This window comes from Rana temporaria, chromosome 3, assembly GCF_905171775.1.
Source record: "Rana temporaria chromosome 3, aRanTem1.1, whole genome shotgun sequence".
In the NCBI taxonomy this organism is placed as follows: domain Eukaryota; kingdom Metazoa; phylum Chordata; class Amphibia; order Anura; family Ranidae; genus Rana; species Rana temporaria.
This window is the reverse complement of record NC_053491.1, coordinates 335303351-335330120: the sequence shown is the minus strand read 5'-3', so window position 1 is coordinate 335330120 and position 26770 is coordinate 335303351. Positions and strand designations below refer to the sequence as shown.

Below are 26770 nucleotides of genomic sequence, written 5' to 3'. Positions count from 1 at the left end.
CACCTCCAGGACAGGCGACTTTGCCAGTGGCCAATCAAACAATAATCAGCTCTGTGGGAGGGAGGGGTTTGCCTAAGAAAACGATTTTCTCTTCCTGTAAAGTTGCTTCAGTTAAGACACTGATCCGACTTTGGTGGCAACTTCCATTGAAATCTATGGGTACAAGCTGCCTAAAAATCGCCTTGAAGTAGTACAGGAACCTTTTCTGAAGTCGGAGCGACTTTGGTAGTGTACATTAAGACGTCTCTCATTCACTTCAATGGAATTCCTCATGTCGCGCGACTTGTAGCGACACAAGTCGGATCCCAAGTAGCGGTAGTGTGAATCGGCACTTCGGGTTATGTTTTTATTATCTTATCAAAGAAACAAACTCTTGAACATTACCTATAATTTTGTTTTCTCTTTTCTCTTAACAGTACGGAGTGTGAAGAATAAACCAGGCTTCTTTGCAGAGCGCCTCTATAAGGCAATGAAGGTAGGAATTATAATGGAGTACCTACAACCCACAAATCAAACTACAGTACCTGTTATTCTCCCCTCATCTGTCATTTCTGTCAGCCTGTAACCACAAACCCAGTAATTTAAAACTACCATCCTCCATGCCTGCCTTCCTTGTTTTAGCCTAATTTCTGGTTATTTTCTCTCTTCCCATCCATGCTTTAAAGGGTCAGACCATCCAAGTGAGATCATGTAATTATTGGTGGAGTCTGACTTTAATGCCTGAGATGCTCCAACAGCTACATCTACCTGCCACAGCTCTTGATTTCATTCCTGTCTACCTACACTGTAGGTCCTACAGTAGGAGTTTTTGGTGTTCTTGTCCACCTTTATCTGTTCTAGCCCTTCCTGTTAGTCCTCGTACACACGACCGGGTTTCTCGACAAAAACCAGCAAGAAAACTGATTCTTGCCGAGATTCCCGTTCGTGTGTACGAGGCATTCAGGTTTCTCGTCTGGAAATCTGGCCAGAATATCGACGAGAAAAAAAGAGACCCTGCTCTCTTTTTTCTCGTTGAGATTCTTGTCGGCCTGTTTCCCGACAAGAAACCCGAGAGTGTGTATACTTACCTGTCGCTGTGGAAACCCGGGCATGTTTGAAATGACTTTGACGCATGTGTGGTAGCTTCCACCGCATAGGTAGGGTGAAGCAAGATGGCGGCGATGGCATCAAACGTGACGAGCGCATGCTCGTCATAAGCGATGACGTCACCGCGTTCTTTCCTTTCAAGAGAACCGCGGTTCTTTTGAAATGAAAGTCAGTACACTCCGGCTGCAAGAGTTTCTTGCCAAGAATCTCGTTAGGGAAAACTACGGGTTTTTCCTGATGAGATTTTCGGACATGTGTACGAGGCCTCACATTCTCCATAATATAACTAAACTGACAAATCTAACAAGGAGAGTGGGAACCCATCATAATGGCCTTAGCAGCTGCTTAGACCCAGAAACTCCAAAAACATATAAAACTGTCAGGTGGTTTTGTATCAGAAATATCTGTTTTGAAAGGACTGACTCTTTAAAGTAGAACTATGGCCTTTTGTTAAAAAAAGGGGTTCAGCGTTAAATTCAAAGTGCGTTTGCATTTACAGTTTTTGTTTTGTCCTCCTGCAAAGTCCCACAGTTACTTGAAGATCCTGCCAGTCCACCTAATGCAGCTTCCTGTTGCATGGTGTGGCAGCAATGCTGCTGAATTCAAACAAGAGTTGCCACCCTCATGCAGGCAGTGCCTGCTTGCACTATGGAGAGATTAGAAGATATTGCAGGGGGTATGGCTTTTAGCATTGTTACTGCTTATTCACAAACGTGTTAACTTGCAAGTCAGTACCTGGCAATACCTAGTCCTGCCCACTGTTTTCTGGATTGGCAGTATTGCCACGTGGTCGACGTACATAGTCGTGCGGGGGCTGGCAAGTGGTTAAAAGAGAGTGTAAAGTATATTAGTGTTGTACATGTTTCCTTTACCAACCATGTGGTCAGAACTAAAAGAATAAAGATGTAAAAAAATATATATATATATTTTAGCTCTAAAAAAAATGCAGCTTATAATGTGTATCTGCTTACCGCAAGTTGTAAAAATGCTGGGGTTGATTTACAAAGTACAGTTGTACTCTCCATGTGCAGTTGCTCCAGAGCTTAGTAAATGAGGTAAAGCTTCACTTTGCATGGAGTACCCAATCACGTGCAAGGAAAATTAAAATATATATATATATATATTTATTTGCTTGCACATGATTGGATGATGGACATCAGCAGAGCTTCTGTTGATTTACTAAGCAACTGCATTTGCAGAGTGCACAGCCTATTTGCCTTTAGTAAATCAACCCCAATGTTCTTTACAGTTTAGTAGCTCAAGCTAAAATGTACACATCTACAGACAAAGTCAGTGTTTTTCATTCAGACAAAACTGCACAACAACCCGGCATCTTCTACTCTCTTTAGATATCCTATAAGGCTCTAGGAACCCCTTGAATTATGCATATGTTAAAGAGATGGATATCAAAATATCAGTTTAAAAATGTATAAACATAAAGCAAGATTTCACTAGTTCTGGTGAGTCTACATCCCTGGGACCGTTTCGTTGGATTACTGTTGTTAGATGAACGAAAGGCATATTTTGATTGGGTGCCTGTATTTTGCCCTTAATGAGTTAGTTCACCTTTTTTTTAACTGTTTAAAAACTGGAGCAGCTATGCATGCCAACCAATCACCTTCTATCTTCAGCTTGTTCAGTTAAGCTTTGAAAATAAAAAATAGAAGTGGATTGGAGCCATGCACATCTGGCATCTGCTCAAGACTCGTGTTGCTCCAGTTTTGATAAATGCCCTTTGATCTACTGATAAAGCAGCCATGCTACAAAGTTACCAGCCTCTGCTGCTTCAGTAAATCGACCCTAATGGCTAAAGAGATACTGTAATATAAACATATTTAGTGAACAGACACACATGTAAATGAATACTTGTGCGCTTACTCATGTTATTTCCACAGGGAGCGGGAACAGATGAGCGGGGGCTGACCAGAATCCTGACATCCAGAAGTGAAACTGACCTGTATAACATTCGTAAAGAGTTTAAGGATGCTTTTGAGAAGTCCCTGCACCATAGTATTGAGGTATTTAAAAGACAATGATAGACTGATGTCTGATCTTTATGGTTGTTACGTGATCCTAACAGACCTAATTATAACTGTGTCATCTCAGTATGAAAATCACAATGAAATGCTCTGATCCTGTCTGACAGAAGCTGGCAATGCACTGTGCAGGTATTGTGAAGGTACACTGGGGTGTCATTCAAAATGAATGGCACCACAAGGCATAAATGCGCAATGAAATCGTTTAAAGGGGCTTTGAATCTGAAGCTTTCTCTCGTAGTACGTCTTTTATGTTTGCAGATGTCCTCAGTCTTCTGGGCTGAATAATGGCCATCATCATTCAACTCATTTCCTCTGCGTCCAGACCATCAATGATCTGCCTCAGCATATGGCTGAGCATTGAAGAAGATACAGCACAGTGATCAGCCCATGTGTCTGTCACTTTGCGCTCTCCTCCTATCACCATGTCCCTAGTCAGCACATTAACTGATTGTCTCCTTATGCTGCTTCTTAGGCCCCGTACACACGACCGAGTTTCTCGGCAGAATTCAGCCAGAAACTGGGTTCAGAGCTGAATTCTGCCGAGAAACCCGGCCGTGTGTACACTTTCGGCCGAGGAAGCCGACGAGGACCTCGGCGAGGAAATAGAGAACATGTTCTCTATTTCCTCGTTAGTCAATGGGAAATTTCAGCTCGCCGAGGTCCTCGGCGGCTTCACAAGGAACTCGACGGACAAAACGATGTGTTTTGCCCGTCGAGTTCCTCGGTCGTGTGTACGCGGCCTAACTCTCAAACTCTGAGCACTGCTGTACAGGGACTGCAAGAGGCTGATACCAAGTAGATTCAGGTACTCGCCACTGAAAATATATAATTTATGAATACAGAGCTTCATTATTGTCTTTATTATCTACTTAGGGTTCAGCTTCAAAGCAGATGTTCAGTTTGGCACTCATTCAGAAATTAATAAAATAAAACTTTAACAAAGCTGGACAATTTGAACTGATCCAATGATAACTAAAGACATAATCAGAGGTCACGATAAATGTAAGAACCATCGGGACCATCAGTACTACAGTGACTTGAAAAAGTATTCATATGACTAACAGGCTGGGCAAGGAGAGTTTTAATCAGAGAAGCAGCCAAGAGGCCCATGGAGACTTTGGAGGAGCTACAGAGATCCACAGCTCAGGTGGGAGAATCTGCTCACAGGACAAATTTTAGTCGTGCACTCCACAAATTTGGCCTTTATGGAAGAGTGGTTAGAGGAAATCCATTGTTGAAAGAAAGCCATAAGAAGTCCTGTTTGCATTTTGTCAAAAGCCATGTGGGGGGACACAGCAAACATGTGGAAGAAGGTGCTCTGGTCAGATGAGATCAAAATTTAACTTTTTGTCCGAAAATCAAAAAGTTATGTGTGGCGGAAAACTAACACTGCACATCACCTTAAATACACCATCCCCACCGTGAAACATGGTGGTGGCAGCATCATGTTGTGGGAATGCTTTTCTTCAGCAGGGACAGGGAAGCTGGTCAGAGTTGATGGGAAGATGGATGGAACCAAACAGAGAAATCTTAGAAGAAATCCTGTTAGAGTCTGCAAAAGACTTGAGACTGGGGAGGAGGTTTACCTTCCAACGGAACAACAACCCTAAACATACAGCCAGAGCTACAATGGAATGGTTTAGATCAAAGCATATTTGTGTTAGCATGGCCCAGTCAAAGTCCAGACCTAAATCTAATTGAGAATCTGTTGCAAGACTTGAAAATTGCTGTTTAGACGCCCTCTGTCCAATCTGACAGAACTTAAGCCACTTTGCAATGGGCAACAATTTCACTCTCTAGATCAGGGATATGCAATTAGCGGACCTCCAGCTGTTGCAAAACTACAAGTCCCATCATGCCTCTGCTTCTGGATTTCATGCTTGTGGCAGTCAGAGTCTTGCTATGCCTCATGGGACTTGTAGTTTTGCAAAAGCTGCAGGTCCGCTAATTGCATATCCCTGCTCTAGATGTACAAAACTGGTAGAGACATCCCCAAAAAGACTTGCAGCTGTAATTTCAGCAAAAGGTGGTTCTACAAAGTATTGAGGGGGCTAAATACAAATGCACGCCACACTTTGCACATATGTATTTGTAAAAAAAAAATGAAAACCATTTATAATTTCCCTTCCAATTCACAGTAATGTGCCACTTTGTGTTGGTCTATCACATAAAATCCCAATAAAATACATTTACGGTTTCGGTTGTAAAATGACAAAATGTGGAGAATTTCAAGGGGTGTGAATACTTTTTTCAAGGTACTAAGCTGCCCATACATACAACGGTAGTACATTTGATAATGACAAAAGAGACTTGACAAATGTTATTCAAAAGCACTTCAAAATTTTGTTTGCTTTTAAAATTTGATTATGGTGTGAATAGAATTTCCTGAACGAAAACCACTTACACTGAAACATTTGCATGTTCTTGAAAATTTTTCCATCCTGCTCTTTTAAATTTTCTCATCACTACGGATGAAAACCCCTATAGGCATCAGAATATAAAACATTCTGAAAACTTTTCGAATGGCAGTCTACTTGCGCATGGCCAGCTCTAAAAAACTGAGGGACAATCCATTTAAAGCGGTTGTAAACCGCATAAACTTTTTTTTTATTTTTTAAAACCTGCAAGGCAAAAGGCATAGTCGGCTAGTATGCACCGCATACTAGCCGATTATGAAATACTTACCTCGGAACGAGGTAACCACCACTTACCTGGTCCACGCCGAGCAGGATGTCATCTTGCTCCGGCGTGTCTTCCGGGTATCGCCGCTCCAGCGCTGTGATTGGCTGGAGCGGCGATGACGTCACTCCCGCGCGTGCGCGCGGGAGATTTAAAATCGGCAGGGTCCGGCGGATGCCGGTCCTTTCGCCGTGGATTCTCCCCTGCACATGCGCCGCCCGCATTGCGAGGGGAATATCTCCTAAACCGTGCAGGTTTAGGAGATATTCTCCTTACCTACAGGTAAGCCTTGTTATAGGCTTACCTGTAGGTAAAAGTCAAAATAGTGGGTTTACAACCACTTTAAGGTAAAATTCCCATTCACTGCTATGGGGCTAGGTCACATCTTCTCACCATATACATTGAAGTTTAGCATGTTTTTTTTTTTTAAATAGGTACATTTTTCTATGCTTGTACTGTACATATTTACAGGCCAATTGAAACAAATGGTAATTCCACATAAATGCAACTATTGTGCATTTTGTGTGTGATTTCATGTATCTGCAAGTTCCCTGAGCAGCATTCTTCATTGGAGCACTGTGCATGCTGGACCATTGGAGTTCCAGACCCTTTGCCAACCAATAGTATTTTTACTGGCAGCCAGTAAAAAATGGGCACTTTTCTCATGCCAGTGAAGGAAAAAGGTTGCCAGTAAAAAATATGGCTGTGACGCTTGGCTGAGACCAGCCGAGTGCCTGCTACAGTGTTTCCTACTGTGCCAGCAGTGTGTCACGTGAAGTCGTGGTGCAAGGGAATGGAGCAGCCAGAGCCTCATGTGAAGGTCTGCGGAATGGGAGGAAGGCAAATGGGGAGTGGACTGAAGGGACCGCCTGGCATGGAGAGAATGGGTCACTGACTCGGGAGGGGACGTGTCATGTTTGCCGAGGAAACCGGTCGTGTGTACAATTTTCATCGAGGAAACTGTCCAGGAACTCGACGAGCCAAAAAGAGAGCAAGTTCTCTATTTCCTCTACGGGAGTCTCAAATTGGCTCGTCGAGTTCCTCGTCGGGCTGGTTTCCGACGAGAAACTTGAGCGTGTGTATGCTAAGAAACCCGCGCTTGCTCAGAATAAAGTATGAGACGGGAGTAAAAGTAGCATTTGTAATGGAGATAACACATTTTTCACGTTGTAACAGACTGAAAAGTGCAAATCGTCTCTCACCAAACTTTTACTTAACACGCAGTAACATGAGATTAGCAAAAGCAGCCCCCAGGGTTGTGCCTGTGGAATCGAACTTCCCCTGCCGTCCTATGTGTTGTATGTCACCGCGTTTGAAAACGAGGAGATTTTGTCTTGACAGTGTGTACGCAAAGCAAGCTTGTCGAGTTCCTCGACTAGCCTAACAAGGAACTCGTCGAGGAAAACGATGTGTCTCGCCCGACAAGTTTCTCGGTCGTGTGTACAAGGCCTTACTTCCTGTTCTTCTGTCTGTAACTACACACAGTAATGCAAGGCTTTCTCCCTTGTGTGGAGTGTCGTGCTCGCCCCTCCTTTGGACTACAGGAGAGTCAGGACGCTCTCTACATTGCAGATAGAGAAAGGAGCTGTGTGTTAGTGGGCATCCTGAATCTCCTGTAGTCCAAAGGAGGGGGCGAGCACGACACTCCACACCAGGGAGAAAGCCTTGCATTACTGTGTGGAGTTACAGACAAAAGAACAGGAAGTGAGGATTTCTCAGAAGAAATAAGGACATTTAAAAGTAAAATCGAAGGATGAGGTAAGTGAAGGTAGAGGAAGCTATTTAGGGATTTTTTTTTTAACTTTTACAACCCCTTTAATATCTACCTTAAAGCAGAGCTCCACCCAAAAAAGTGAGCTTCTGCTTTTCAGAACCCTCCCCCCCCCTCCGGTGTCACATTTGGCACCTTTCAGGGGGGTGCAGATACCTGTCCCAGGAGAGAGCGGCGACTAGTGACGGCGCGGCGCGCTACTCGCGCATGCGCAGTAGGGAACCAGGCAGTGAAGCAGCAACACTTCACTTCTTGATTCCCTAACCGAGCGAATGCTCGTCCTCGGCTGACGACATCGCGGGCGCGCTGGACAGGTAAGTGTCCATTTTTTTTAAAGTCAGCAGCTGCAGTATTTGTAGCTGCTGGCTTTTAAAAAAAATAAAAATTGGCGGAACCTCCACTTTAAATCACTTTTCTAATTGGGTATTATACTTGTTTGTAGCCTAAATACTGAAATTTGCACCTAAAACTGTCATTCTGTAACTTTTGGATATGCCAGTAAAGATTTAGCTGTGCCAGTAAATTTTGGGTGTCGTGTCAGTAAATTTCATTCTGGTAGGTTGGCAACACTGCCCTTGAGCCATGTGTTGAGCAGTGGACTAAATCTCCAAAGTTATACCAGCATAGGTTATTTTAACAAAGCCTGCATACTAGTTCCTTCAAAAAAAAAAAAGAAATATTAAAAAAACACTGTTTATTTGGCCAGAAAAAAAACAGTAAAAAACAATTGTTTGATTGGGCTTTAAGTCTGCAATAACAAAATTACACTGAGTATAACTGTAGAACAGTCTGACACGTATCTCATATAATAGATATTTGGTTTTGTAGAAGGTGCGCTGCAATATGAGACATGTTTCCGCTGTTTTTGCACTGTTATCACACTATTCTGGAATTCCCCACGGTCTTGTAAAAATCCCTTATACCGGCCTTACATCAAATGATCGCTATGGTCAGATATAGTATTTTAAACTTGAACTGCAGATTTATTGTTTAATGGAAAACCCCATTCAGGGAAGACCCCACATTCCTGAATAGCCAGCTGATTTAATAGGATTATTTTGTGCTGTCCTGCTGTATTGTGTTACATTTATGTTTCTGGAACCCTTTCTAAAACTATTTTTGAACAATCATTTAACATCACAAACTAACAATTTCTTTCCTTAATGTGCTTTGAAAATGTTCTTTTAGAATATTTTCTTTAATAACCCATGTGGCCTGAAATAACAAAGAGCTGTTTTAAACCCTTTAAAACCCTGAAACTTCAATTGAGTGATGGATGAAAAAAAATTGGCTTTTCGTGTCCTTTTTCAACTTACTTGCTAAAAAAAGATGCTTATCATAGGGAGGTGCCTGTTTTTGCAAAAGAAGAAATACTGTATTTTCCGGCGTATAAGACGACTTTCTAACCCTTTAAAATCTTCTTAAAAGTCGGGGGTCGTCTTATACGCCGGTAACCTAGGACCTTACCTTATTCCAAGACATGCAGAATCGCGGCTGTACGATTTTTCAAAAGCCGCGCCTCCTACGTCTTCTGTTCCGTGATAGGCGGAAACACTCAGCTTCCCAGGAGGCACTGTGTTCAGTGTCTGCCTATCACGGAGGCCCTCTCGTCCTGTGTTTAGTGTCCGCCTATCACAGAGGCCCTCTCATCCTCGGACGAGAGGGCCTCCGTGATAGGCGAACACTGAACACAGTGCCTCCTGGGAAGCTGAGTGTTTCCGCCTATCACGGAACAGAAGACGTAGGAGGCGCGGCTTTTGAAAAAACGTACGGCCGCGATTCTGCATGTCTTGGGATAAGGTTAGGGCACAGTCTGGCATGTAATGGGGAATAGTCTGGCATGTAATGGGGCATAGTCTGGCATGTAATGGGGCACAGTCTGGCATGTAATGGGGCACAGTCTGGCATGTAGTGACACAGTCTGGCATGTAATGGTGGCACCGTGAGGCGAGGCATGACTAGTAGGAAGGGGGTAGTCTTATACGGCGAGTATATCCCAAAACCAACATTTTGGCTGGAAAATTAGGGGGTCGTCTTATACGCCCAGTCATCTTATACGCCGGCAAATACGGTATATATATTTTTTCTTAAAAAAAACAGCACAAAGTGCAAATATGTCACAATAGCTAATTTACATCTTGCTATAATCAGATCAGATAATTTATTTCTGACGGCTAAAGGCAGCAGATCACAGGTGCAAGGACCGGCTCCTGCAGAATCTAATTTTAGTGGTCTGCCCCTACCTCCTATACAGGCAGGCAACTACTGGAGAGCTGGAGGATCAAGAATCAATGAGCTGTCTACTGCGGTGGAAGATAGTAGTTGTAGTTCATTCTTTCACAGATCACTGAATGTATGATGCAGCCGTGTGGGCGTAACCCCGCACAGCTGCGCCCTTCTTAAAGTGGAGGTTCACCCAAAAAATAAATTTTTAACATTAGATTGAGGCTAATTGTGCGAAGCAGAATCGGGTGTTTTTTTTTTTTAAATCAATTCAGTACTTATGTGTAAAGGGGGGAACTAATGCGCAAAACCAAACTAACCATGGGCAGCTCAACTATGTATAATTAAAATATATAAATATTTTAAAATCTAAAAGCAGCAGCCACTACCAAAACAGTGCTCACGCACAAAATGTCATATGTAAAGCGGGGGGTGTAATGGCGCTTGCCGGTGGGAAACTAAAATTATAGTCCATAAATATCAAATATCGCACAGCAACGTATGGATAATGATCAATAAATTCAATAAAACTGTGTTCCACTCCTAGTTTCCTTGAAGACCCCTCACCACATCCACAACTAGGATGTGAAGGGTAGGAATAGTGAGAATAATGAAATAAAGTAAAAATTACAATGACATAATAAAAATCATTGAATAATGTGAAAAACAATTGCAGTATTAATAAACTCAAGAACCATTACTAAATTAGGCAAAAATATTAGTGCTGTGACCAATGATGAAGATCCAAAAACACAAAGTGAAAATACTTTGATTGTGTTTAAAAAGAGAAAAATATATAAATAAGGAAAAAATGTGCACCAAAAATTATGTGCAAGGTATAAATAGTGTTCAAGCATAAAATAAATAAATAAATAAATAGTTCAAGTTCATAAAGTGTTTAAAGTGAATTCCAACGCTGGATGGAATATTCCAAACGTGCAAAATAGTGTATATAGAATAAAGTTGATAAGGTGCTTAATTCCAGAATTTCCCAAAGGTGCAATACTGTTCATTAGAGGATGAACACATGGTGATCAGACTCACTGCTCTGATTTTTGGAAAGGATTCCATGGACATTCCCGGACGTACTAATCCCTGCCAACATCGCTTTCGCATTGTAATTATTCAAAGCATAAATTGGTCTGGATGAACCTGTGATTGGAGGATCGGAGCAACCTGAGCTTTCCTGGATTGAGAGTGTGTGCTGCTGGGCTTCATCCATATTAACCACTTGCTTACTGGGCACATAAACCCCCTACGTTCCCAGGCGAAATTTCAGCTTCCGGCACTGCGTCGCTTTAACTGACAATTGCGCGGTCGTGCGACGTGGCTCCCAAACAAAATTGGCGTCCTTTTTTCCCCACAAATAGAGCTTTCTTTTGGTGGTATTTGATCACCTCTGCGGTTTTTATTTTTTGCGCTATAAACAAAAAAAGAGCGACAATTTAAAAAATATATATATTTTTTTTTACTTGTTGCTATAATAAATATCCCAATTTTTTTTTTAAAAAACTCTTTTTTTTCTCAGTTAAGGCCGATACGTATTTTGACGTATTTTTGTAAAAAAAAAAAAAAAATCGCAATAAGCAAAAGTTATAGCGCCTACAAAATGGGGAACAGAATTATGATTTTTTTTATGATTTTTTTTTTTACTAGTAATGGCGGCGATCTGCGATTTTTATTGGGACTGGGATATTGCGGCGGACGTATCGGACACTTTTGACACAAATTTGGTGCCATTCACATTTATACAGCGACAGTGCTATAAAAATGCACTAATTACTGTATAAATGTGACTGGCAGGGAAGGGGTTAACACTAGGGGGTGAGGAAGGGGTTAACTGTGTAGCCTGGGTGTGTTCTAACTGTGTGGGGGGAGGGGGGTGACTGGGGGAGGTGACCGATGCTGTGTCTCTATGTACAAGAGACACAGATCGGTCTCCTCTCCTCTGACAGCACGTGGAGCTCTGTGTTTACACACAGAGCTCCACGTCCCTGCTGTCACCTGCCATGTCACCGACGATCGCGTGTACCCGGCGGACATCGCGGCCGCCAGGTACACGCATCGGGTCTTCGGCGATGCGCTGGGACAGTTTTTACCCGCCGCGCGCCACCCAGTGGCGCGCGCGGGTAATGCACATAAAAGGCCGTGTTCAAATGGCCACTTGGCACTTGAGAGCCGCGCTGCGGACGTATTTTGTCTATAGCGCGGATCTCAAGTGGTTAAAACAGGCTTGTTTTGATTTATTCTGAGGTGAGAGGCTAGCATTTTCCATATCTTGTGTCTGCACAGCTACACTGGAGGATCGTGTGGTGGAGTGCAGCAGCTTCTGTTTAAACAGTATTGCACCTTTGGGAAATTCTGGAATTAAGCACCTTATCAACTTTATTCTATATACACTATTTTGCACGTTTGGAATATTCCATCCAGCGTTGGAATTCACTTTAAACACTTTATGAACTTGAACTATTTATTTATTGAACACTGTAAACACTTTATGAACTTGAACTATTTATTTATTTATTTATTTTATGCTTGAACACTATTAATCTGTTTCACCTTGCACATAATTTTTGGTTCACATTTTTTCCTTATTTATATATTTTTCTCTTTTTAAACACAATCAAAGTATTTTCACTTTGTGTTTTTGGATCTTCATCATTGGTCACAGCACTAATATTTTTGCCTAATTTGGTAATAGTTCTGGAGTTTATTAATACTGCAATTGTTTTTCACATTATTCAATGATTTTTATTATGTCATTGTAATTTTTACTTTATTTCATTATTCTCACTATTCCTACCCTTCACATCCTAGTTGTGGATGTGGTGAGGGGTCTTCAAGGAAACTAGGAGTGGAACACAGTTTTATTGAATTTATTGATCATTATCCATACGTTGCTGTGCGATATTTGATATTTACGGACTATAATTTTAGTTTCCCACCGGCAAGCACCAATGCAGTACTTAACTTTTTACAGATAGATGTTCTCCACGGCTTCCGGGTATGGGCTGCGGGACTGGGCGTTCCTATTTGATTGACAGCCTTCCGACGGTCGCATACAGCGCGTGTAGAACATCTATCTGTAAAAAGTTAAGTACTGCATTGGCGCTTGCCGGTCCCAAGATCATACCCGGAAGCCACGGAGAACATCTATCTGTAAAAAGGTAAGGACTGCATAGATTTAAAAAAAAAAAACACTTGATTCTGCTTCCCACAATTAGCCTCAATCTAATGTTAAAAAAAAATAATTCGGGTGAACCCCCGCTTTAAAGTGTGACTGTGGATAAAGGGAGAAGATCCCCCTGCCCGCTGTCACAGCAGGGGGATGGTAACCCTAGACAGGCAGGTGCTCTTTGGTAAATAGGGGTGTAACATGTTACCAAAGGTGAACTTATACAGGCATACCCCACTTTTAAGTGCGCAATGGGGCTTATTTACTATCGCTGGAGAGTGCAAAATCAGGCTCACTTTTGCATAGAAACCAGAGAGCTTCCTATCCAAGCTTGTTCAATTAAGTCTGGTAATAAAACCTGGAAGTTTATTGGTTTCTGTGCAGAAGTGAACCTGATTTTGCACTCTCCAGCGATAGTAAATAAACCCCATTGTGTACTTAAAAGTGGGGTATGCCTGTAGTTTAAAGTGTTACTAAACCCACAACAGTAAAATCTGTCTGTATATAAAGCATGCTTGTTATACTCACTGTGGAACCTCTGAATTGTGTAAAAGGCTGTTTGATTATCTTCTCTGATCCTCCTCTTCTTCCACAGTCCCCAATCCATCTCCTTATAGTAAAGAGCCGTGGGGGCACTCTGCACATGCTCAGTTTCATGTGTATTTTTTCCCTGGGAGGGTGCATGTGATCAGCACAGGGCCAATTAGCACTGTCCAGACAGAAGGTCAGGGGTCCTGCACCATCATTTGACAATCAGGGGATAATGAAAACTCCTCCTACAAGCTTTAACAAGACACTGGTAGAAGTCACAAGACTATAAACTGCTGATGACAAAAGTTATTTAGCAGTTTATATTTACTAAAATAATAGCATTTTCATGTTCTGTGTACTGTGGGAGACCAGATATCGTGAATGCCGGGTCCTATGTTTAGTAGCACTTTAACCTCCCTGGCGGTATGATTCTGTCTGGAATTACGTACCAAAAGCGGTACATTTATTTTGCAAGGAAATTGGCGTTTTATACTGTAGGCCTGTAATTTTTAGAAATAACTCACTTAAATCTGACCAAGCAAGAGTCTTGTAGGCATCCCGGGTATGATTTTTTTTTTTAAAACAAAATTATAAATTATAATATAATAAATAATTATAAATAATTATAACAAATAATAATATAATTATAATAAAAATTATTCAATAATGTAATCAACTCAAAATCACTGAAATTTGCAGTTGCAGAATTGTCGCTGTCATTATTTTATTTTTTTTATGACGAATTTCCCCGCAAATCGCTATCGCACAATTCTGCAAGTGATTATAATTTATTATCGCTGTTTTCTAGCTGATTTAAAACCATTTTTGACATAAAGGGACACTTTTGGACAATCTACAGTTTGCAGGCAGAAATGACATTTTTTATTATATAAAAGTACATGTAGGGCACTGGGCAGACCACTAGGGACAAGGGGGGTGTGTATTTTTTACATACAGTACTGTAATCTATAAGATTACAGTATACTGTATGTAATGTGTTTGTTTACTTTTTTGAATTTGGCGCCGTTCTCCGTCCCCGTGCGTCGTAACGTCGCAGGTAACGGAGATCGGCGTCACACGGGGACTGTGAATCGAGCGAGGAGGTCCCGCTCGCTCACACAGCGGGTGGCATCGCTGGATCCAGGGACAAGGTGAGTAAACCAAGCCTGTGGATCCAGCGAAAGGTAAGCCCGTCCAGCCCGAGCGTGACTCGGGTTTGCCGATCCTAACATGTAAAACCAACCCCGAGTCGCGCTCGGGTTTACCGTCAGGGGGGTTAAAGCGGGAGTTCACCCGGATTTTTTTTTTTAACATTAGATTGATGCTCATTTTGTCAAGGGGAATCGGGTAGTTTTTTTAAAATCGAAGCAGTACTTACCGTTTTAGAGAGCGATCTTCACCGCCACTTCCGGGTATGGTCTTGGGGACTGGGCGTTCCTATTTGATTGACAGGCTTCCGACAGGCTTCCGACGGTCGCATACATTGCGTCACAAGTAGCCGAAAGAAGCCGAACGTCGGTGCGGCTCTATACGGCGCCTGCGCACCGACGTTCGGCTACTTTCGGAAAATCGTGACGCGATGTATGCGACCGTCGGAAGCCTGACGGAAGCCTGTCAATCAAATAGGAACGCCCAGTCCCGCAGCCCATACCCGGAAGCGGCGGAGAAGATCGCTCTCTAAAACGGTAAGTACTGCTTCGATTTTAAAAAAAACTACCCGTTTCCCCTTGACAAAATGAGACTCAATCTAATGTTAAAAATTTACTTTTCGGGTGAACCTCCACTTTAAGGTCTCCTACATGTGACACATTATCATAGCCCTTTACACTGCCATATTAAATCTGAGATTTAGCCTAAAAAATCCCTACAGCTTTACCTGTTATGAAGTATGTCCCATGTGCAGACAGCTGTATCCTAGAGAAATCTTCACTGCAAGGATGCCTGTCCTCTTCCAGGTCTTTCAACTTATGCCACTGCAATGGTTAACAGATGGTCTGACGGGGACATGCCCCCTTTTCTTCCTTCTCCCCATGAGAAAAATTCCTTCATTGATTACACTGCTTGTAACACAATTTGTGAATGGGGGAGATAATTCTGTCACAGATTGTGTTGCAAACAGTGTAAATAATAAAATAAGGTTTCTCATTGAAGAAGGAACAAGGGGGCATGTCCCTATCTGACCATCTGTACTGCTGATCTGCCAGAAATCTCAAAGCTGGAAACCATTGCAGCTCTTGAAGTTCAAAGCCAGAAAGAGGAAAAGCATCCCTGCAGTGAAGACTGCAACTGCTTGCACAGTGCTGGATACGCTACATTACAGGTAAGTGATGTATCTAAAGCTGTGTTGTTTTTTTTTTTTAGCTAAACTATTCCTGTGTATTGCCTTTATAATGGATTGTAGGTAAAATGAGTCCAAATATATCCTGAAAGGTCAATAAAGTTCATTGAACACTTGGTCACTGCAGCTCTCAATAATTCCTCCAGGTGGCAGCAACATCTCTCTCTCTCTCTCTCTCTCTCTCTCTCTCTCTCTCTCTCTCTCTCTCTCTCTCTCTCTCTCTCTCTCTCTCTCTCTCTCTCTCTCTCTCTCTCTCTCTCTCTGTCTCTCTCTCTCTCTCTCTCTCTCTCTCTCTCTCTCTCTCTCTCTCTCTCTCTCTCTCTCTCTCTCTCTCTCTCTCTCTCTCTTGCGACTACATTTACCATAAGCCTGTGTACATTCCTAAAACCTAGGGAGTTCATTAAAGTTCATAGAGTGGCATGTTTTTGTAAGAGTTCACTGTGTTTCAATTTGTTGTATCTGGGTGTATTGTAATGTCATCCAAGCCAAATACGAAAGGTATATTTTTGTAACCACTAAAATTAAGGCCAGGTGCCTCCAAGCTTTGGGGTATAAGCCTCGTAGATGTTTCATACAGTTAAATGTATACAAATATTTACTGTATGTAGCACCCTGCTCCCAATGAGTGGGTGCTATATGTAAAAATTATAGTTGTCTGAGCAATAGTTTGGCTCAGAAAGATTGTATTCAAATTATGGTTCTCTTTCAGTTCAGCTGGGTTGCTTGTTTTTCCACTTGACAGTAGGTGTCACTGTCATCACTGGTCAAGGTTGGAAATGCAACAGGTTGAATGTATTGGGTATTCTTTTTTCAGAAGTGGCTCAGGGGGGCGTGGTCAACCCGCTGTGCATTCTGGGAGAGGGTACTTAGGGGCAGACACCATTTTGTGGGCTCAGTTTCCCTGATCTGGACCTGAGGGCCCTCCTGGCCTCAGTGATGTATTGGCGTTTCCCGCCTCGGGGCCACGTTGGCCCGAGGCTCCATTACTGAGATGTAGGCCCAGGAGCTGCTGGGGCCTACTGATCCAGGGATGATCCTGTGTCGCCTTGCCTGCTGGAAGGGACCAAGCAATTGAGGACTCAATTGGAGGATGCATCCGGATCAAAATCTACCTCGCAGTGCTGCCGGAACAGCAGAGACTGTTGAACCAATTCCACTTTCACCAAGTCTGTCGCAGAGACTATCTTTTGATCGAGCTTCGCACCGGCTGCTAGGCCAGTGAGAATGGGCCTATCTGGTGGTCACTGAGTACAGTGTGGAGACAGTTGTTCCTCTGGACCTAGGAGAATATCCGTGATTCGCAAGTAAGATGCCTGAATCTCCCCTAAACCTCCATCCCTCTTTTCTGAAGTTTGCTTTAATAAAGTCCCTCTCTGTAGGAGGGAGAAAAAGAGACTGGGTGTTTGGTGCAGACATTTCTTTCTTTAACCACCTCTTTAAGGAGAACCCCTGAGACAAGTGCAAGGAACAGTAAGGTAACAGCAAGCCCAAATCTAAACCAGCAGCTCCTTCGGGGGTAGTGCTACATGTTAACGAACATGGAATACCACCTAAAAAATTGACTTTTATGTGGTTGGAGAGACAAGTTTAAAGCGGAGATCCACTCAAATATTTTTTTTTTTTTTAAAGCCAGCAGCTACAAATACTGCAACTGCTGACTTTTAAAAAATGGACACTTACCTGTCCAGCGCGCCCGCGATGTCGGCAGCCGAGGCCGAGCAATCGCACGTCTCTCAGCTGCCCCCACCGCCATCCTTGGTGAGAAACTCATGAAGTGTAGCGTTGCGGCTTCACTGCCCGGTTCCCTACTGCACATGCGCAAGCGGCGCGGCCTGTCCTCACTGGTCCCACTCTCTCCTGGGAACAGTGTGAGCGGGGGGGCGTGGGGGGTCTATAGCCCGGAAGTAGGTGCAAATAACTGTCTTAGACAGGTATCTGCACCCCCCTCCCCCTGAAAGGTGTCAAATGTGACACCGGAGGGCGGAGGGTTCCAAAAAAAACAGAAGTTCCATTTTTGGGTGGCACTCCGCTTTAAGTTTCTGTTTATAAGATCTTCACCTACCTTATTCTGGACAAGACGGCAAGCTCCTGGCTGTGAAATTAATTTTTCTTATGTAATTTTAAAGAGAGCCCACTGTGAGACAGGTGACATAAAAAATGATGGATCGTTGCAAACTTTTCATATCCCCTACTGCTTTAAATCGTGTGAATTTCTGTTAATGTAAATCGGTTGGCATTTGATTTTTATATGTATGGAATGCTAAACTTTTGAGATCTGCAGTAACTTGCCCTTAAAATGTATCTTTATCCAAAAACAAAATTGTTATATATTGCAACTTTCTGATTCTTGGGTGTGTTGGCTGCATTTTTTTTTGTTTGTTTTTTTTTTGTTAAGGTTTTTTCCCTTATTTTTACCTGGTGAGCTGATAAGTAACACAATTAGGATGGCTACACCCCCTCCTCCACCCTAACAATGGAGGAGCACCGTAGTCACATTTCAACAGCAACTTTGTCAACCGATGGAGAGAATAGTGTTAGATGGACTGTACCCAGGGGACTTTCTACATCATGTTTTTGTGGTAATGCACATCACTGCAATTGAATGTAAAGCAGTTAGTGTGATGCATTCCAATTTATTGTAAATGGCACCTCAAAGTGCCTTACGTTGTACGTATGTTGGAATATGCTGCTAAAAATACAATACACCAGTGTGGCACATGGGCAGTAAAGCCCTCCTGCCATGTTGCTGCACATATGTGTTGGGCAGTCAGCAAGAATTTAAAGGGAGTTAAACAAAGTCAGATTTACTGGTAGGTAATCAAACTATGTTATAGGGAAATTGCTGTGTTAATGCTGGCGACAAACTATATATTTTCTGTTAGTTTTGATTTTTCACTTTAATTTCCTGCAGCTCCCTGGTTGTACCTGGTGCAGGAGTTGAGTTATTATATTTCATGTACATTACCACCTGCTGGATAAATATGGTAATGCTGCTGATGTACTGTGAATGTATTCTGTATCAGGGTTGGACACACCTGTAGTATAGGAAATGACCACGAGAAGGATGAGCCTCTAGCTGGTTTAAATACATTTTAGCACTCTTTACCCTGCAATTAGAAATGATAAAGTGAATAGAAGTAAAACCATGCTTTTATCTGACCTAATGTTGTCTAAAATGTTATACCATTTACAACCTTCTCCTAATTGTTTTTTTGCAGAGTGAAACATCAGGGGACTATCGCAAAGCCTTACTGATCATCTGTGGAGGAGACGACTAAAAGAAGAATATCAAGTTATTCTTGAACCTGTCAGTTGTTGGCGGAAGCCCACACACCAAATGTCTTCATGGTAGATAGTATTGTGGACCTTCTGAGAACCATGAAACTTCACCTAAATCTTTACCAAAAAAACTGATTGTGCACCAAAGAAATACATAGTTGGGGGGAATGGGGTGGGGGTAGAGATGGGAACAGAAGACCTGAAGAAATTAAATGGAAGGTATATACACTTCTGTACCAGATACTGCTGTGTACAAGATGCAGAATGAAGGTACTTTCAATACCAAAGCCAATTTTAGATCCTTCACAAGAGTGATAGGATCCAGCCAAGGTCAAATAAAGTGTCTCAGTGGTTATCCCACATGTTGTTATATGTATTTAATATGTATACAGTATTTGTATACACTACAAATACTGTGTGTGTGTGTGTGTGTGTGTGTGTGTGTGTGTGTGTGTGTGTGTGTGTGTGTGTGTGTATGCACATATACAGTATCTCACAAAAGTGAGTACACCCTTCACATTTTTTGTAAATATTTTATTATATCTTTTTATGTGACAACACTGAAGAAATTACACTTTGCTACAATGTAAAGTGGTGAGTGTACAGCTTGTATAACAGTGTAAACTTACTGTCCACTCAAAATAACTCAACACATAGCCATTAATGTCTGAACCTCTGGCAACAAAAGTGAGTACACCCCTAAGTGAAATTGTGCAAATTGGGCCCAAAGTGTCAATATTTTGTGTGGCCACCATTATTTTCCAGCACTGCCTTAACCCTCTTGGGCATGGAGTTTACCAGAGCTTCACAGGTTGCCACTGGAGTCCTCTTTCACTTCTCCATGACAACATCACGGAAGTGGTTGATGTTAGAGACCTTGCACTACTCCTCCTTCCATTTGAGGATGCCCCACAGATGCTCAATAGAGTTTAAGTCTGGAGACATGTTTGGTCAGTCCATCACCTTTACCCTCAGCTTTTTTAGCAAGGCAGTGGTCGTCTTGGAAGTTTGGGGTCGTTATCATGTTAGAATACTGCCATGCGGCCCAGTTTTAGAAATGAGAGGATCATGTTCTGTATGTCACAGTACATGTTGGCATTCATGGTTCCCTCAATGAACTGTAGCTCCCCAGTGCCGGCAACACTCATGCAGCCCCAGACCATGACACTCCCACCACAATGCTTGAGTGTAGGCAAGACACACTTGTCTTTGTACTTCTCACCAGGTTACCACCCCACATGCTTGACACCATCTGAACCAAATAAGTTTATCTTGGTCTCATCAGACTACAAGACATGGTTTCAATAATCCATGTCCTTAGTTTACTTGTCTTCAGCAAACTGTTTGTGGGCTTTCTTGTGAATCATCTTTAGAAGAGGCTTCCTTCTGGGACGACAGCCATGCAGACCAATTTGATGCAATGTGTGACGTATGGTCTGAGCACTGACAGGCTGACCCCCCACCTCTTCAACCTCTGCAGCAATGCTGGCAGTACTTATATTTCTATTTCCCAAAGACAGCCTCTAGATATGACGCTGAGCATGGGCACTCAACCTCTTTGGTCGAGCACGGCGAGGCCTGTTTTAAGTGGAACCTGCCCTGTTAAACTGCTGTATGGTCTTGGCCACCATGCTGCATGAGGTGCCATGTTGAACTTCCAGTGACTACCGTGTTTCCCCGAAAATAAGACCTACCCTGAAAATAAGCCCTATTGTGATTTTTGGGGAGGGCTGCAATATAAGCCCTACCCCGAAAATAAGACCTAGCGCAGTATGTGATGTGGGCTGTGTGTGCTGGATGCATTCGGTATAGCGCCGCTCGGCGCTCAGCTGGCCTCCCGCTGCTCTCCTCCTCTTCAGCCAGCTGTCAGCGGGGGATTTTGACCCCCCTCAGTGCTCGGAGTGGGAACAAGAGCTCCGACGGGCCATGGAAGTGCGTAGCGGCACTCAGCTGATGTCCCACTGCTTTTCTCCTCTATTCAGCCAGCTTTCAGTGGGGGATTTTGACCCCCCCAACAGTGCTTGGAGCAGGAACAAGAGCTCCTGCAGGCCATGGAAGCGCATAGCGGAGCTCAGCTGATGTCCTGCTGTTCTTCTCCTCTTTTCTGCCAGCTCTCTTCTTCGGGGGATATCGGACCCCCCTCCATTTGCAGTGCTCTGGCGGGACACGGGTGCGGTGCTATGTGAAGGTGTTTGTCACACATGGATTGCAGAAAGGTACAGTTTTCATTATCTGATATTGTAATCCAGAGCATTCTTGAGTTTTGCATGCACTTTTACTCGGTTCCACTGGCCACTGGGGATTTCTGACAGGCAGGGAGGGAGATTGGGGGAAAAATCAGCACATGACAAGCCCTACCCCAAAAATAAGCCCTACTGGGTTTGTTGTTGCCAAAATTAATATAAGACTCAGGCTTATTTTCGGGGAAACACGGTAGTATGAGAGAGTGAGAGCAATAACACACCTAGACAGAAAGTGCAGTTCAAAATCACACCTTTAATAAAATAGCAAGAAACACAGCTTAGGAACATAGTCAAAAAACAGAAGCCAGGGTTTGGATGCTAGAGCGGGTAATCAGACAAGACGCTGGTCAGAAAACCAGAAGTCAGCAAAAATTAACAACAGGAGTTGGAAGGGAAGTCAGCCAGGCAAAGTCATACATAGGAGCACAGAAAGGAAACACTTAGAGATCTTAGACCACACAAGGGCAAGAAGGAAATTAGCTAAGCTGACAAAATAACAAAAAGGGGCTGGCTGTAGGCTGGGCTAATGTGTCAAGGTTAGCTAAACAGCTTCTGAGCACTGAAAGAAGAGAGCTGCTCGTTAAGTATTGGGAGCCCAGCTCTGACACTACCCCCTCCTTAACTACCCTTGCCTTTCAGGGGGGCACCAGGCTTGAGGGGAACATGTATATGAAAAGCACAGAGAGCAGGAGCATTCCTTCGAACTGTAACCCCTCCAGTGAACTAGATATTGCATGCGTCCACGAAAACTACAGGAGTCAATGATAGATTGTATCTCATATTCCTCATGGTTGTCAACCTGAACTGGGCGAGGGTGTGGCACTGGGGTGATATAGTGGTTACATACCAAAGGTTTTAATAAGGAATCAAAACATATACAAATACGCATGTTGGAAGGAAGATCGAATGCGTAGGCCAATGGGTTAACCTTACGGAGTTTAGGGAAAGGCCCAATATACAGAGGCGCCAGTTTTAGTGAGGAAACACAGAGTCAGAGGCTACAGGAAGACAGCCAAGCCCTCTTCCCAACTTGGTAGGAGGACGCAGGTAGGCGTCCCCGGTGAACATGGAGTTTGTACCTCTCCTTGGAGCGTTGTGAGGATTCTTGGAACAGAACAGAGATTTCGAATATGTTCCTCTAATGCAGGAATTCCTTGCTGAACAACTTCAAGAATGGAGGGTAACATCGGCTCAGGATGTGCCAGCACTGGAGCTGCAGCAAAAGCGTCCTTGAGGGATTCAAAGGCATTAAAAGAATTCAGGGACCAATTCTGTGTGTTGCCCTCTTTTTTGGTCATATCCATTAATTGGCTAAGCCAAGGAAATGTTGTAGAGGACGTAGACCTATGGGTCGAGGCCACTGTAAGACTGCAGATCATTTCCCTGGGTTCATCGAAAACCTGGCAACAGATATGACATAACCCAAACATTTAACCTGTTCACGATGAAACTTGCACATTTCCAACTTTCAATACAGGTTGTCCTCTCTCAACCTCTGAATCACATGGTATACATGACTAGTGTAGTTTCCAATGTGCCACTCTCTATGCACCCCCTCCCTCCATTAAATACTTCCCCTTATTACCCCCCACTTTCCCGTAACCAGTTTACCCCAGTAATGAGACCGACACAGTGAATTGGAGAAAATTGGCCACAACAGCCATTTTTATTTTGTAACCAAATCAATATTTAACCAAATTATTAACACTTTTAATATTTTAACCCAATCCCAACTGATCCTTGACAGTAACTACCCCCATTAACCTTTTTTACACTGCGGTACCAATTACCATAACCCAGGCCTCCAGCCGACCCAGCTCTGAGACCCCTTTTTAACCCGCAGTGCACCGTAACCGTATTGCAGCAGACACCGTTCCACTGCAATAACCACCATAGGGGGCCATCCCATCGATGAGCCCCCCAACCATTTCCATTCCATCATTTCACTGTCACCGTCAAGGACCAAGGACACCGCCTCCGCTGTCGTGACAACCCGTCCTTATACCTGCAAGAAAAGAAAACAAACGCACCACACAACAAAAGAAACAAACAAGGGAGGGTGGGTGGGAAATCCTGCCTCCCTCTTCTCACTCTGCCTGCTTGTGGTTTTTGGCGCCGATCCCGCCCCCTATATATAAGGCTCCGCCCCCTCACCGGACTGCTCCTCCAGCCACTCCCCTGAGACTGAGAGCTCTCCTGCTGTCTTAACCCTCCGTTGCCCTGGTTCCACCCCAGTCATGCCAGCCCTACGTTTATTCCTTGTGCTTTTACTCCGGGCTTTTCTTGACTAGTGTAGTTTCCAATGTGCCACTCTCTATGCACCCCCTCCCTCCATTAAATACTTCCCCTTATTACCCCCCACTTTCCCGTAACCAGTTTACCCCAGTAATGAGACCGACACAGTGAATTGGAGAAAATTGGCCACAACAGCCATTTTTATTTTGTAACCAAATCAATATTTAACCAAATTATTAACACTTTTAATATTTTAACCCAATCCCAACTGATCCTTGACAGTAACTACCCCCATTAACCTTTTTTACACTGCGGTACCAATTACCATAACCCAGGCCTCCAGCCGACCCAGCTCTGAGACCCCTTTTTAACCCGCAGTGCACCGTAACCGTATTGCAGCAGACACCGTTCCACTGCAATAACCACCATAGGGGGCCATCCCATCGATGAGCCCCCCAACCATTTCCATTCCATCATTTCACTGTCACCGTCAAGGACCAAGGACACCGCCACAGCCCGGAAGGAAAACCCCCCTTTTCCTTATGGGCCCCCCCACACCCGCAGGGCTCTCTGAACCCCTTCCTGTATCCCCATCATCCACAAGTCTGTACCCACATCCGTCAGATGAACACCATCCTTGAGCAGATACAAACCCACATTAACCTCCAACTCCCTGTGTCTCACCCCTAAACCCCCGTGTTTAGCCACAAACCTCCCTAGTACCTTGTTTACTTTCACCCTTCCCTTATTGACCCGATCCACCGACCTTGCCATGCGCCATGTACTTCGCGCGACAATGTCTGACCAGATGATCAACATGTTGGGGAAAGATGCCCGCATCGTCAAGACGTCCGCCTTAACTGCCGTCATCAAATCCCCTATAGGCCGGATCCCCAGGTCATTCCCCCCGACGTGTAACATCAACACATCTGGGGGTCGGTCGAGCCGAGCATAGCGCTGTACTTCCGACAGCACCCTGCCCCAACCCATCCCAGGGATCCCCAACCAACGAATAGTAGCATCCTGACTGGAAATTCCCAATTGCCTACCCCCTGGCCTAGCATCCGCTCTTCTAGCCCCCCTACAGACATAAGAATGCCCCATGATCCATACGAGGCGCGCCTGTCTTCCACCTGAAAAAACAAACAATAAATCATGACTATTAACAATTTGCCCCCACAGCAAAGATACCGGCCTTTCCCGTAGACTACTTTCTTCCCCCCCATTTATTAATCCATCAACAAATGAGGGCGAACATACGAACGGAATCTCCTCGACTCCCATCTCCCAATCCGCTTCACTGCCGCCTCATCCAACCCACACCGGGCCGCCTCGGTTGCCGCCCCGATGCGGAAGGAGTGCGAGGCAAACAGCCGCTCGTCTAACCCCACCATCTTCAAACATTTTTTAAAAATTGCAATGAATTGAAATCTTGAAACAAAAGACCCATCCACGTGTACCCAAAACGGGCCACCAACCTCAGGGCGTCCCTCTGCATATTCCCTTACCACCCTTACCGGACACATCTCTGAACCCGGCATCGCATACAAAATTACGTCCCTCCCTTTTCCCATCTGATCCGTCTTTGACCGTCTCAGCCGAAAAACCACCCTATCATCATGTGACCGTACGTCACCCCCCAAAAAACCCCCGGCCACCCGTTTTGATGGACTAACCAACTCCCCTATCCGAAATGCCCCAAAAAATGCCACCGAAAAAACCGCCCGAAACAAACGCATTTCGTATTCAGACGAGCAGACTTCCTTTAAAACCCCAAAAATTCTCCCCAAAATCGAAAATGACACTGGCCTCCGCTCGTCCTTGTACTGGTGCCGTTTTTGTATCCTTTTACTGTCTGTTTTACCCAAAATGTTTTCGTGAGGTCTGTCCTACCCTCCAATTTGAACCAAAACGCTAAAGCTGCTAATTTTTTCTCTAAAGCAGATACCGACCCTCCCTTCTCTATATGTCTTACCACAAAATACACCACTAACAAGCCCATATCGCCTTCGCCCAGCTCGGCGCCTGCCAGCCGTCTGAAACTGGCCCATTCCTCCCATACTTTCGAGTATGCAGCCCATGTCTGCCCACTCACCGACCTCCTGATCCAGTCTGCAGCGGCTCCAATGCCAGCCCCCACATCCACCCAGGGCAAGGAACCCCTTCTGCATCCGCCCCTGGCGCCAGCTCCCTGAACCTGTCCCACTGAAATCGAGACAAGGCGTCAGCGAGTTTGTTATCCACCCCCGGGATGTGTACAGCATACAAGAATATGTTCCACTGCAAACAACGCAACACGAGATGGCGCAGTAATCTCACCACCGGTACCGATGAACCGGAGATTCGATTAATGACTTGTACCACCCCCATGTTATCGCAATTTAGCTTGATCTTCAAATTTTTGCATTCTTCCCCCCACAACTCGATTGCCACCACCACCGGGAATAGTTCTAGCAGCACCAGGTTCTTCTCAAAACCCGCTGCTGTCCATGACCTAGGCCATGCCTCAGCGCTCCACCGCCCCTTAAAAAAGGCCCCATAACCCGTGGACCCGGCCGCATCCGTGACCAAATCCAGGTCAAAGTTGCTGACAGGCCCTGACATCCAGATCGCCCTTCCATTATACGTTTCCAAAAACGTATCCCAGATGTGCAAATCTGCTTTCAGCTCACCCGTTAGACGGATATAATGTTTCGGCGCCTTCACCCCCGCTGTTGCTGCCGACAGCCGTCGGCAAAAAACCCTCCCCATAGGGATGATGCGGCAGGCGAAATTCAACTTTCCCAACAAAGACTGCAGGGACACCAGCTGAACCTTGTCCCGCCCCAGCATCCCCCGAATCTCCATCCGAAGATTCTCCACCTTGTTCATTGGAAGCCTACACTCCATAGCCTCGGAATCAATCATGATTCCCAAAAAACTCAACGCCGTGGTTGGACCCTCCGTTTTGTCGGCTGCCAAGGGCACTCCAAACTTTTCCGCCATGTGCTGCAACGTTGCCAACAATATTGCGCACACATTGGACGACGGGGGCCCAACGCACAGGAAGTCATCCAGGTAGTGGATTACTGAATCCGTGTCCGCCACATCCCTGACCACCCATTCCAAGAAAGAGCTAAACGTTTCGAAAAACGCGCAAGAAATCGAGCAGCCCATTGGCAAACATCGATC

The 26770-nt window shown here is 44.2% G+C and overlaps 1 protein-coding gene and 1 long non-coding RNA gene across 3 annotated transcripts in view; one reads left to right on the top strand and one right to left on the bottom strand.

The window, feature by feature from the left end:
• Nucleotides 1-19481, top strand: part of ANXA6 (annexin A6) — a 133565-nt gene extending 114084 nt beyond the window's left edge. For both annotated transcript variants that reach the window (XM_040345051.1, XM_040345050.1), the window contains 3 exons: nt 417-475; nt 2982-3104; nt 19061-19481. In XM_040345051.1, coding sequence (XP_040200985.1) covers nt 417-475; nt 2982-3104; nt 19061-19120 — 242 coding nt within the window. In that variant the 3' untranslated portion in view covers nt 19121-19481. The remainder of the gene's footprint in view (nt 1-416; nt 476-2981; nt 3105-19060) is intronic.
• A 5981-nt stretch (nt 19482-25462) lies between these two features.
• LOC120932568 lies at nt 25463-25972 on the bottom strand. The gene is made up of 2 exons (XR_005748015.1): nt 25695-25972; nt 25463-25532 (listed from the first exon to the last, which is right to left on the bottom strand). It is a non-coding gene; the product is annotated as an uncharacterized LOC120932568 (long non-coding RNA).
• Nucleotides 25973-26770: the final 798 nt, after the last annotated feature.